This window comes from Dendrobates tinctorius, unplaced genomic scaffold (genome assembly GCF_039654945.1).
Source record: "Dendrobates tinctorius isolate UK_male_01 unplaced genomic scaffold, ASM3965494v1 ptg000103l, whole genome shotgun sequence".
In the NCBI taxonomy this organism is placed as follows: Eukaryota; Metazoa; Chordata; class Amphibia; order Anura; family Dendrobatidae; genus Dendrobates; species Dendrobates tinctorius.
Genome location: NW_027361771.1, coordinates 44,581,031 through 44,594,158, shown reverse-complemented (window position 1 = coordinate 44,594,158; position 13,128 = coordinate 44,581,031). Strand labels below are relative to the sequence as shown.

Here is a 13,128-nt window from a genome sequence, read left to right as displayed (position 1 = left end):
AGAAATCAACTGTGGGAGCAATAATTAGAAAATGGAAGACATACAAGACCACTGATAATCTCCCTCGATCTGGTGCTCCACGCAAAATCCCACCCCGTGGGGTCAGAATGATCACAAGAACGGTGAGCAAAAATCCCAGAACCACGCGGGGGACCTAGTGAATGAACTGCAGAGAGCTGGGACCAATGTAACAAGGCCTACCATAAGTAACACACTACGCCACCATGGACTCAGATCCTGCAGTGCCAGACGTGTCCCACTGCTTAAGCCTGTACATGTCCGGGCCCGTCTGAAGTTTGCTAGAGAGCATTTGGATGATCCAGAGGAGTTTTGGGAGAATGTCCTATGGTCTGATGAAACCAAACTGGAACTGTTTGGTAGAAACACAACTTGTCGTGTTTGGAGGAAAAAGAATACTGAGTTGCATCCATCAAACACCATACCTACTGTAAAGCATGGTGGTGGAAACATCATGCTTTGGAGCTGTTTCTCTGCAAAGGGGCCAGGACGACTGATCCGGGTACATGAAAGAATGAATGGGGCCATGTATCGTGAGATTTTGAGTGCAAACCTCCTTCCATCAGCAAGGGCATTGAAGATGAAACGTGGCTGGGTCTTTCAACATGACAATGATCCAAAGCACACCGCCAGGGCAACGAAGGAGTGGCTTCGTAAGAAGCATTTCAAGGTCCTGGAGTGGCCTAGCCAGTCTCCAGATGTCAACCCTATAGAAAACCTTTGGAGGGATTTGAAAGTCCGTGTTGCCAAGCGAAAAGCCAAAAACATCACTGCTCTAGAGGAGATCTGCATGGAGGAATGGGCCAACATACCAACAACAGTGTGTGGCAACCTTGTGAAGACTTACAGAAAACGTTTGACCTCTGTCATTGCCAACAAAGGATATATCACAAAGTATTGAGATGAAATTTTGTTTCTGACCAAATACTTATTTTCCACCATAATATGCAAATAAAATGAAACAAAAACAGACAATGTGATTTTCTGGATTTTTTTTTCTCAGTTTGTCTCCCATAGTTGAGGTCTACCTATGATGTAAATTACAGACGCCTCTCATCTTTTTAAGTGGTGGAACTTGCACTATTGCTGACTGACTAAATACTTTTTTGCCCCACTGTACATAATACATCATCTGCACTAATAGCTAACCAGGGGAGAACTAACTAAGCAGGCTAATATGAGATAAAAATTGGATACAGGAAACATAAATACATACCAGCGATGCTGTCACAAGGGGAGAAGAGAAATGAGATGCTTCCTGAATGCAGGCAGAAGGAAAATGGTGGACTGGAGGGAAAATGGGGGCTGAACTAACCATAATCCTTTGCAAAAGGCTACCAGGATGCATTGCAACCTTACCTGAATGCACTGTAAACGGAGGGAAATAGAAAGTGAAAGTAAAACACACAATAACTGTGGTTATGACTCTGGTCACTAGATGGAGCCAGAAAACACTGTAAACGTTAACAAGCAGTTAATCAGGGATTATGAATTAAATGTCGGAGACAGAACAATACTATAGAATTAAATAATGGATATGTGTCCTATGGACACCTCTCCATTATTAACCCGGCTCAATGTCACCTTTCAGTAACCCATTATTATTAACCCATGAGCCACTGCTAAAGGCAATGGGAATAGAGAGGCTAAGTGCCTTTTCTGGGGTGTCTGGGGGCAGATTTTTTTAAGCCGGGGGGAGGCAACAATGGTCCCTCTCTAGGCTATTAATATCTGCCCTCACTCACTTTCCCTCTTTGGTGGAGAAATTACCGCGGGAGCCCACACAATTGTTTTCAACAAATTTACCCATTAATTTAACACCTACATGTCCAAAATTTTACACAAATACCGTAATCTAATTATTAATCAAAGACATATAAAAAGTAAATGAAATGAAATGGTTTACTGTATGTAAGCCATGTTTCATTTCATGTCAGGTTTTGTAATGATTTTACAGAAGCCAGCAATTGATTTAGCGGCTATTATGCTTTGTAGAACTCTATGAACTATAATATATATATATATACGGCATATATATATATGTGTGTCAATGACATGTATATATATATATATATGTATTCTATGTGTATATAGCTATTCTTTCATTTGTGTTTTAACCTGTCATTAGGATCCAATATATGTCCATTTTGCAAGCCTGCGAGAAAATCTTGTCATATGGATGTCACACGGATGCTTACATGTGAGAAAATCGCATCCTCGCATGACAGTCGGATGACATATGGATCACTGTTCATGAAACATTTGTGCGATTCTGGTCTGTGAAAACGGACTGATTTTTTTATACGTCGTGTGACTCCAGCCTATGTAATTGTCTCCGGTATGTGTGAAAACCGGCACCACGTACTGGACACACTGACAAGAAAGAGACCTAATCTTTTAATGCTCTGAGGTGACACAGAAGCCCTCGCCTCAGTATTGTGCCCCCTCGCCCCAGTATTGTGCCCCTCGCCCCAGTATTGTGCCCCCTCGCCCCAGTATTGTGCCCCTCGCCCCAGTATTGTGCCCCCTAAAAAGACCAGCTCTGCTCAGACACCGGCGCATGCTACATAGCTTGTAAAATAAGAATACATATATATATCTCATGTACACCTAGCGTTCTGTGCAGTGTGTACAGCTGGTGAACTTTCCTCACCCGCTATTTCTTGTGGGTGTATTCACGAGACATTTTTTATATTTTGTGTAAAAACCGCATTTGCCTCTTACTTGTTATAATTAAAAGGTACTAAGAGGTCTTTGCCAAAATGTAATCTCTGGGGGGGCCAGACCACACGGCAGGCACATTTTGGTCTCTTGCCACTGTCAGAGAAGCGCCAACCGAAATCACACGCCCGCTGCCGCCATTTCTGTGACTGACGCAGTGCACACGTCTCACACTGCCCAGTGTCCACCTCCCTCCCCGGCTCTAGTGGTAGGAGGGGCTTCCAGTCAGCTCATCGCGTCACACGACCTATAAAGCCTCAGTTCTCTGGGCTGTGCCACACTTGCTCCGTCTCGGTGAACTTGTGACTGGTTCTTGGTCTTTTGCCGTTGCACCTGGAGACAAAAGTAGGCCATTGTGTGTGTGTGTGTGTGCACGACTGCACGGTGTCTGCTCTTCTCGCTGGCGGGCGGCGTGTGTGCACTGTGTCTATAACGGTGTCAGCCATAGCAGGCAGGGCGCCAGGAGGATGACGCCTGATCCTGGAGGCTTTCCTGAGGAGCTGCAGTACCGTATGTGTGACTGATGGGCAGATTGTTACCTGGTCTCTTATCGCCTTCCTATCCTGTATGGCTGACTGATAAATGTCTGTATCCTACCTGTCAGCTCTGTGTGAGCCCAAAGGCTGAGGGCAGCGCTTGTAAGGCCGCGTTCACACATGCATGTGCACAATGCTGGTTTACGTCAAGAAAACCACTCTTCATCCTTGTGCCATCAGTATCTGTGGCCTTTTGTATGTCTTACTTCTGTTTCTTATATCAGACGTTTGTGTGCTTCTGAGCGACCTGTGAGGCCACATTCGCAGGCTTCCATAGTAATGCCCCACCATCTGTGTTGCTGTTGACCGCAGGTTGCACTGCACTTGAGATGAAAGTTATCCCTAATGGGGTGTGGTGTTTTCTTTTTTTTTTTTATTCCCCCTCCCCCACCCTTCTCTTGTTACTTGCATTGTGCATAATCTGCCACTACTCAAAAGCTCTATAGAGCTTGTAACTCTGCCCTGAAGCTGGCCGGGATTGCTGGGGCACAGTTGGCGCCTAATCCTGGCTGCGGAGTCGTGACCTGCTTAATCAATGAGCTAACCCCTTTCCTGCAGTGCCCACTTTTTGTTAGCCTCTTATTTTTTCTGGTATGTGATGCTTACTATACAGTAAACTACAATACTGAAACTGGCAGGTTTAAGAGGGTTAGGGTACATGCACACGCTGCGGATTGTAGTGCGGATTTGGCCGTGCGGATTTCGTAAAATCCGCTGGTAAATCTGCAGGTCAAAAGACCTGCGGATTGCTCTGCGGTTTTGCCCTGCGGTTTTTCATCTCAGTGGAGGAGATGGCAAACCACAGCGGAATCCGCAGAAAGAATTGACATGTCAATTCTTTCTGCAGTTTCAAAACCGCAGAAAAATCTGCACTGCAGTTTTTTTTTATTCCCACAGGGAATAATGGTACTGTACACCGCAGCAATTTTTGCTGCGGAACCGCAGCAGAATCCACAGTGTGTGCGCACACCCTTAAATGACATTGGGCCACTTATCTCCCACTGCAGACACTGATGGCCCACATGAGGTCACTCCAGCCTGGCCCACATGGGATCTGGGCATTGAAGTGGACAGTCAATTTTAACAATTTGAATAACTGTTGGTTTAAGGGGTTAAATGTCTTTGGGCCACCCATCTCACGACATTGCAAAAATATTGATGGCCCACATCAAATTGAGGTCACTCCAGCCTGGCCCAAGTGGGTTCTGGGCATTAGAACTGGCATCAAAGTGGGCAAAGCTGTTTTATGCTGAATAGTTTGTGCTATATGAACTAGTAATCCTAGTCTTTGCCTGCGTACAGCTGTGAGTGGGAGATTGCGAGAAGGGAAGTCATCAGACTTGCGCCATCTATTGAGTAACCTCAAGTTGTTAGCTCTATATTGAGTCTTCAAACTGCTAATTTTCATATTCTCATTTCCTTTTCGCCCAGCTCCAACAAATTGGATGGAGCTGTGGTATGACGAGCTGCAGCATTCGCTATGCCACAAACCTTACTCCAACAGGGACTGGAGTAGGATCTGTGGTGAGGTGCACGCCACTGGTCGCGCTCCTAGTCAGAAGCTAGGACTCCAAAACATCTCAAGGTCGGAATGAAGTAGAAAATGAATTGCTATTACAGCAACACCAGACTGCTGAAGAGTGAAATAAGGACTCCTCTGCTTATGATCCCGTTTGTGAATACTGCCCCCTCCAGCTGCACCTCAGTTAGGGGAAACAATGACTTTAAGGCCGGGGTCACACTCGCGTGTGTAATGCGAGAAACTTGCGCATCAATAGCTGACACTCGGGATCAGAGTGTGCGGCTGCATGTATTTCTATGCAGTTGAGTGCTCAGGTCCTGAGTGCCAGGTATTGATGTGAGTTTCTCACATTACACATGCAAGTGTGACCCCCCCCCCCCCCCCCTGCCAAAGAATGCTTTTTCTGGGGTTTTGGGTCCTGTCAGTGACTGACAGCTTTCTAGGTAAGAACACTTCTGGGAAGAGTGCTGTCAGTCACTGATGGGACTGCCCATTGGACCCGACATCCCAGAAGGAGCAGAAGATTTAAAGATTACAGCTCTAGTTATGCTGAATCTTTTCTTTCAAAACTATATATCAATATACTAATCTGCTCTAAAATACTGTCTGCAGACTTGGTGGCGCTTTTAATGATAGATTCCTCTGAATTAGCGGATTTGGGCTGTAGGTCTAGTTGGATATTACTATAGATAGTGCTGAGGGTGGTTCTGTACAGTTGCCCTGTCTCATTTGTTGCAGAGTCTCTAGGATTCTACAGTCTGTAAATGAGTCGTTCTGCACCAGAGCCCTTAAAAGTAATGTGTTGCCTTTTTCACTTGAAGATTAACCTTACAGGAGAGTGACCTCTGGCATAACTGTGCGTGAATATCTTCATTACGCTTATTGGCAAGAATGATTTGCAGTAAAAATGTTACTGCGGTAGTTATTCTGTAAGTGGAAAGTTTGCATATTACACAGTGGTAAACATGGTGGAATTCTGCCAAATGTAGCCACCACTAGGACCTGCTACGCAAGCTGGGAGAAGAGTAACTGCAAGGCAAGTATTGCTACCACCCCTGCCTTTAACTTCTGTACTGGAGGGCAGCCTATGTGGAACCTACAGACTTCTAACAGTTACATTAAACACTTATGTGGGCAGTTTCTGTGTGCTGGAAGGTTCCTGAGCCTTGGCGGGGTCACTCTGCCCCACAAATGTTAATCCCCAATGCTGTAAGAAGAATAGGCCAGAGGTGATTGGCCTTACAGGAGGCTAACGCACAAGGCTTATAACTGGCAAGGGGCTGAATCTGGAGCAAGGTAGCCATGTGTTTCTACCCTTTTAAATGTCACAGGATGGTGATCCTCTGATGTCATGTCTGAGATGTTACTGAGGTGTCACTGCTTTGCTCATATGGCTAGGTTGTCTTTGGACTGAAGGCTACACTGTGAACCCAATGAGAACTCTCCTGCTCACTATTTTTTTTTTTTTTTTTTTTTGTCTTCAAAGTGATGGAGGCAAGGTGGCCATAAATGGTGACCGTATGATATTTTGATGGGTGAACCCACTCATATCTGACACTTGTGATCTGCCTGTGGGATGGTGCATGAGGCCATAGCATGATATCTTTTTGTGTTTACTGTATAACTCATATTCAAAGAAGGTTAAAGAAGAAATGTATGCAAAATTAAGGATGAGGTGTTTGTGGTCCTTTTCTGCTGGCATGGAAACTGCTTGGGAGCAGTCACTGAAGGGCACTCTCTGAATCCAATTTACTACATAAGTGTGAGGGCAATATGGGGATAACAGAGGTACTGCCAAGTTATGCCACTGCTATGCCACTTAGATCATGGACCAGACTAGCATGACTGCACACAACTACATTATGGGTCCCCCCCCCCCTCCTTTGTCCTTGTTGCAAGCTTCAACTTCATGTTCATTACTTGCTGTTCTTCAGAGACCCATACACTACGATACATATATTAAACTTCTACCTCTGTCCTCAGTATGAGACCATTGACGGTAGAATAAATCTAATATACACCATCTTAACAATTTGCATTTTTTTTTTTTCTCTCCCTAGTGCCTGAATACACTATCACTTATTTTAATGTAAGAGGTAAGTAGAGCTTTTTCTTTAAGGGGGATGGATGTATATAAACTATCAATATTGGCATACCGGTGATAGAAATGTTAAACTAATTATACCTGTATGCCTCATATTAATGGTCTTGTGAAATTTGTATGCTAACAACTTCTTCTGGGGTTAGTGGTGCCTGGAAGAAATCTCTGCCTCCCATCCTCATTATACCATACCACCATTACCAGTGCCTGTGGCATGTAATGGTGGTCCTTGAATCCCATGCCTGTGCCCTGCAGTACCTTTTACACCCTTCTATAGGTATTGGTGTTAATGTTCTTCTGTGCCAGCATGCATGGCTATTAAGGTGCTCTATCCACTCCCCCCCCCCCCCCCCCCCCCCCCAATATAGTTAAGAACTTTACATGCTCCTGTCACCCATGTATGCATGGTGGTGAGAGCACCTTATCTCACATGCCAGAGGTCATTGCAATGGAAGTAGGCAGAGGCATACAGATAGCACTGGTTTGTCACTTGTATATGTCCCAGGGGGTGACAGATTCCCTTTAGAGTTGGGGGAGGTGAGGAACTACACTGTGGCTAGGAACTGTAAGGGGGATTTTGGGGGTAAACTGTATATAAAATTGTTTGATGTTCTCAACAGGTCGTTGTGAAGCCATGCGTATGCTCATGGCTGACCAAGGAGCAGAGTGGAAAGAGGAAGTTGTAACACATGACACTTGGCTTAAGGGAGAGCTGAAGAGCAAGGCGGTGAGATGAAATTCCTCATCGCCTGATCTTGCAAAATAACCCACAAACATTGAGTAGATCTTGGACCTTTTGAGGCTGGTGTACTTGTGTCTTGTATAATCCTGATAAAACAGAACTCATTTTAAAATGTTTAATATCTGGCTTGAAAACTCTTTGAAGTATTAAACAATCATTCTTGCATGGACTCTACAAGTACACCAGCATCAGATATCTTTTATAATGTATACAATTCTTGTAATGTGAATTCAGGTGGCAAATTCTCAATTAGTGATGTGGTCAGGATTTCCCCGCCAGTGTTTTGGGTACGTGTATTGACCTCCATAAAGAGGTTACAATCTCTCAGCCTAGACGCTTATACAATTCTGTAGCTGCACATTTAAGGCCCAAAACATGCTAGTAAGTCCCAGAACAGATCAAAATCAAGAGCATTTTTGCAAAATCTATAAACCATGCGCAACTGCTCCACTTTGGTTAATTTGGCACAAAGTCAGTGACTTAAAGAAATAAGTAATCCTGCATGTAATATTTAGGAACACAAATCCAAAATGGGGACAGGGGAAAAGAGAAGCAGCTCCCCCTGTATAAGAGAAGCAGCTCCCCCTGTATAAGGGAAGCAAGGACTCCAAGGGACTGTCTGAGAGGAAACCCATGAAGAAATGAAAATGAAGTGTCCTGCTTGAACTTATTGAAAAATATTTAAAATGGCAAGGTATCGATGACCATAGCAGCACCTTTTGAACATTGCCAGTGTTCTTTGTCAAAGCTGCATTCCCAATGATCTTTTAACAACTTGCACACAAAGGACACCCCTCCCAAAAGTAACATGGCCTTCTAAAACCAACTCCACAGATGAGTTAAAAACACAAGCAAAATTAGTATATACAAATACACTAATTGCATTTTCTTAAGATTAAGGGAACACAGGTGTGAAGAAACCAGATTGTATCTTAATTACCCAGACAACTGTTTTGCAAACTAAGAAGAATTGACTCTTATCTGTATGTTGGCTTTTGGATTTAAGTGATTTGTGGTGGGTCAAGAAAACAGATTTTTGTTTGGGCCTGTCACACTAAGAGATATCGCTATAACTAGTGACGTTATAGCGATATTGCTAGCGACATCGCTGTGTCTGATACTTGCCTACAACCGGCTCCCCCGCTGGTTATCGCTGATCGCGCGAGAACGTTCAGGACTGTTTCTCGTCGTCAGCTTCTTGCGGCGCTTCCTGCTGTGAGGACGAGCGACGCGTGGAGCCGGGCGGGAGGACGCAGGATCGCCTGGTGTGACAGGTAAGTAGCGACCCCAGCGATGTCGCTAGTGATATCTGCCTGTGTGGCAGCTCACTAGCGACCACTTAGCGATGTACCAGCGACCCTGACCGCATCATATCGCTGGTCGGGATCGCTGGTACATCGCTAAGTGTGACAGTACCTTAACAGTGACTTGTAAGCTGTTATCTCATATAACAGTGTGTGCCTATCTTTGACTATTGATGACTGCTGATATGCTAATTGTACATTGTATTATGGAACCAGTTTGACTGTGAAAGCAGAGAGGTAAAAGACTGCAAATTGAATGCTTGAGTAATGCTACTTGATGTCATCACCGTTTTTCCCCTATTTTGATGCTGGACTGAAGGCCACTGGGTAAATGTAAATAGTTTACATGCCTCGGGTATAAAGAGACTCAGACAAGGAGAGCGACACAGCCAGACATTCTGCAAAACACCCAAATAACGAGACAGGACTGCAGCCAATTTATAATAGATCCATGTCCCTCATGATGGCGCCATCATTCTGTAGGAAACAACCTAGGGGTTTTCGGCTCTGGTTGGAAGAATACAGATCTACTTCATTGACCATCACTGAACCATGGATACATTTCGAGAGCCTGGTTTGAGACCTGCTGGTTCCATGGTGATGTTTGGATAAGCCAGTAGGTGACTCTCGTGTCAACTGGCTTTGGACCTTGTATGTATTATCTTCCTAGGCTTGTCGTTACCTCCTGTGTCACAAGTGGGGTAGCTGACCCTGGCAACTGACGTAACATCTGCCATTATCCCCGCAAGTCAGCAGAAGGGTGAGACTCTGTAATTCGCACCATCTTGGGAACTGTGCTGTGACTGGTCTGTTATCTGCCTGTTTTGTGGTTCAATAAAGCATTGCCATACTATTTTTACCCTCACCCCTGCGTTGTCTGAGTAGCATTATGCCCACGATAACAGCCGAGCATGTGTTCGGTGGGACGATCCCAGGACCATGCAGTCTCCGCTAGCAGACTTTTGGGTGCCCACCGAACCAACCCGCCAATTTCCTCACTGTAGGCAAATCCGTATAAACTATGATAAAATGGCATTCACACAGGGACACCACCCTGCAACATACTAGCAGGAAATACTCTGAATTATTAGGTTAATGGTGAAATGGCAGTTCTCTACGCAAGCCTAGTCCATTGGGAATGCATAGATTTAAGTTGAACATCCAAGATGCTTCTCTCACAGAGGCACCTCCTGAGATCACCTCCCCTTGAAGATGGAACTTTCAATTGCATGTATCCAAAGTGATGTGGTGTCCCGTTTGTTGCTGTTGAACAAGATGTCTGGATGCCTGGAAAGAATGAAGTGCTGTAAATATCCAGTCTTATTGCATGTAGTGCATTATCCCTATTACAGTCCAGATATTGCTTGATTGCAGTGTTTTGAACCATCTGAATTAACATAATTCTTAGTCACTTGTACAAATTCACAGATTCTACAGACTTTTTTTTTTTTTTTTTCTCCATATCTGAAAAAGCCTTTACAATTGAGCCAAGTATACCGATAAGATTTGGTGTTAAGAGGCTGTGATAAACTATATCCCAGGGTTTTTCCCTTTTTGCCTCCCTGAGCTCAGAACCTCACAGAATAGTATCTTCCATGAAATGAGGATATGTTAGTATTCTCTTATAACTAAACTGAAGGCTATACTGTATAAAGTACTGTCTCATCTCTCCACCTGTTAACTTGAGATGTACAGTTGAGTAATTCTGAGCAGCTTTTCAGTCCCACAATATCCTTGGCCCTGTTAAGTATCCCAGAATGGTGGTTGTACATGTGAGTTTGGCTTTTAATTTTTTTTTTTTTTTCTTTTTGTTTACTAGTCCTTCATATCTGACAATCTGCACTTGCTAAGTCTCCATGTCACTATAGTTAGCTTGTTTTTTAGCTCTGATTTTATGGAGTTAATAGGAACCTATAGTTGACTTCCTTTTTTCTTCCTTAGGTGTTTGGCCAACTTCCAGGATTTAAAGACGGAGATCTAACCCTATATCAGTCCAACGCCATTTTGCGCCATCTTGCGAGGAATCATGGTATCTGCATGTCCTTCTAGTCATGAGCTTGGTGATACACTGAACTCCCTAATCGCCTTTTCTATTTATTTACTCCTTTAACTATAACTTACCTGTAGGTCTCTATGGAAAAAATAATCGAGAGGCAACACTCATAGACATGGTAAATGATGGGGTGGAAGACCTTCGGATTAAATATGCACGACTAATCTATCAGAACTACGTGAGTAGCAGCCAGAAGTCTGGATTACAATCTGTCTTGCTCTTCATTGATTTACATGTGACTTCCTATATAATTACTTTTTCAGGAAAATGGGAAAGATGAGTACATTAAGGCTCTGGCTGCTGAAGTTGGTCACTTTGAATGTCTGCTTGCATCCAATGATGAGGGGAAGGGTTTCATTGTAGGAGGGGAGGTGAGACTTGATTTGTTAAAGTTATCATGTTGTGTTTTTTTTTTTTTTAATGGGGGGGGGGGGGGCCCTGTTTTAAAGTGCTATGTAACATCCAATTTAATCCAGTCACGGACATTTGAAAGGTACTGTAGCAAGTCTTTGCCCATGGGAGAAACCAGTCAATCAAGTGACAGTGCTGGACTAGTCTCCAGCTAGATAAGTCTTTAACGCCTTCACCACTGTGCAATATTTTTTTTTTTTTTTTTCTTGTGCTATTTATTTTTAACTATGTCCACTAAATTATTAAACTGACCAGCCAATGATTCTCCAAGTCAGTGTGAGTATGCAGATACCAAATATAGGTCAGCTGTCATGTGCAGGTAAAGGTGCAGACTCCTGGTGCAAATGCTGGGATACTACCTTGGCTGTTTTCCAGCAACCCTTACCTCTTAATACAAATGTTATATGCAACTTAAAATGGTGGTATTGACAATGTCTTATGCAAAATAAAATGGCTTATACAACTATTCAATGGAAAAGCAATGTTTTTGGCTTTCAGATTGTGAGGAGAGGGAATTCTTAAAGGGGTAAAAAGTAGAGATGAGCCGATCCAAGTAAATGTTACCTTGTGGCTAGACATACAACTGCCTTCTGGTGTCCCCAGCACAGCTTCTGACTTGTCAAGGCTAACCTGACAAAGATAATGTTACACCAGCCCTGACTAATCAAACCACATCAGTAGGTAAAAGATTTGCAGGCCTCCTGTCCAGTTGCCAAATACAACAGATCTGGGCACTGGACCAGTGTGGATCCACTCGTTTCTAGTGAAGAGGCATCTGTTTTTATGGCTTTAAGGTTTCTGAAATGAAGGATGATCTGACCCTGTAAATCTTTATCAAACCTGTTTTGACTGTTTCCCCCAAGTAATGTGCTCATGATCTATGACATGTAAACCCTGTGTAGTCTGACCCGACTGTCAGGCCTAACTCTTGCTGACATGCGTTCAGTAGTTTAGTGGGGTGCAGGGGACAAATGAGACATCCAAGACCAGACTACACAGTCTGTTTCCATGTTGGAAGTTGTGTGCCACATCCATGTTTACTTAAAGACTAGACTAACAGGTATGGTCATTATTCCCTGATTTTTAGATTTCCTTTGCCGATTATAACTTGGTGGATCTTCTGCGCAACCATCTTGTCTTGGCTCCTGACTGCCTTTCAGGCTCTCCACTCCTCTCTGCCTACGTTAAGCGCATCAGCAGCCGTCCCAAACTCGAAGCCTATCTCTCCAGTGATGCCCACAAGAACAGACCAATCAATGGAAATGGCAAGCAGTGAGTGCTGAAAAGCAGAAGCTAGAAGTGAACCTGACAATGTTGCCACTATCAATAACTTTGATGCCTTTTGTAGGTCACAACTAGATATATGTTCTGTAAAATGGTTACTCCTGAATTATTCAAAAGTAAATAGTTTTGAGCAGAGCACTGTCTTGTAAGTCTATTTCATGCCTCAATATAAATTTAGTGGCTGGGGGGGTATCTGTCAGATACAATTTCCTAACTAAATCTGTATTACACAGCTGTATTCCAGCAGTCACCACTAGGGGGTGCTTCAGCAGCTATTACCTACTGTTCATGCCTTCAACCCAGAAACAGTTTGCAGTAACTCATCCTAGTGGTGTAAGCTGCTAGTAACTGTATAAAGCAACTAAAGGGTTTCTAGCTACAGACTCAAGCTGTAGAATCAAATAATGGTACATTCTAAGACAGTGTTTTGGTGAGA

The 13,128-nt window shown here is 43.7% G+C and overlaps 1 protein-coding gene across 1 annotated transcript; it reads left to right on the top strand.

Annotated features, from left to right (window-relative positions):
- Positions 1 to 2,943: 2,943 nt before the first annotated feature.
- Positions 2,944 to 12,827, top strand: LOC141100114 (glutathione S-transferase P 1-like). Its single transcript, XM_073588354.1, has 7 exons — positions 2,944 to 3,084; positions 6,858 to 6,893; positions 7,519 to 7,625; positions 10,886 to 10,973; positions 11,072 to 11,175; positions 11,261 to 11,368; positions 12,496 to 12,827. Coding segments are annotated over exons 1-7 (633 nt in total). The 5' UTR covers positions 2,944 to 3,083; the 3' UTR covers positions 12,685 to 12,827.
- Positions 12,828 to 13,128: the final 301 nt, after the last annotated feature.

Bases quoted from the DNA above. Each gene is read 5' to 3' on its own strand.
- LOC141100114 (XM_073588354.1), top strand. The intron at 6,894-7,518 runs GTAAGTAGAGCT...TGTTCTCAACAG, and splicing joins CACTTATTTTAATGTAAGAG to GTCGTTGTGAAGCCATGCGT. The intron at 11,176-11,260 runs GTGAGTAGCAGC...TTACTTTTTCAG, and splicing joins GACTAATCTATCAGAACTAC to GAAAATGGGAAAGATGAGTA.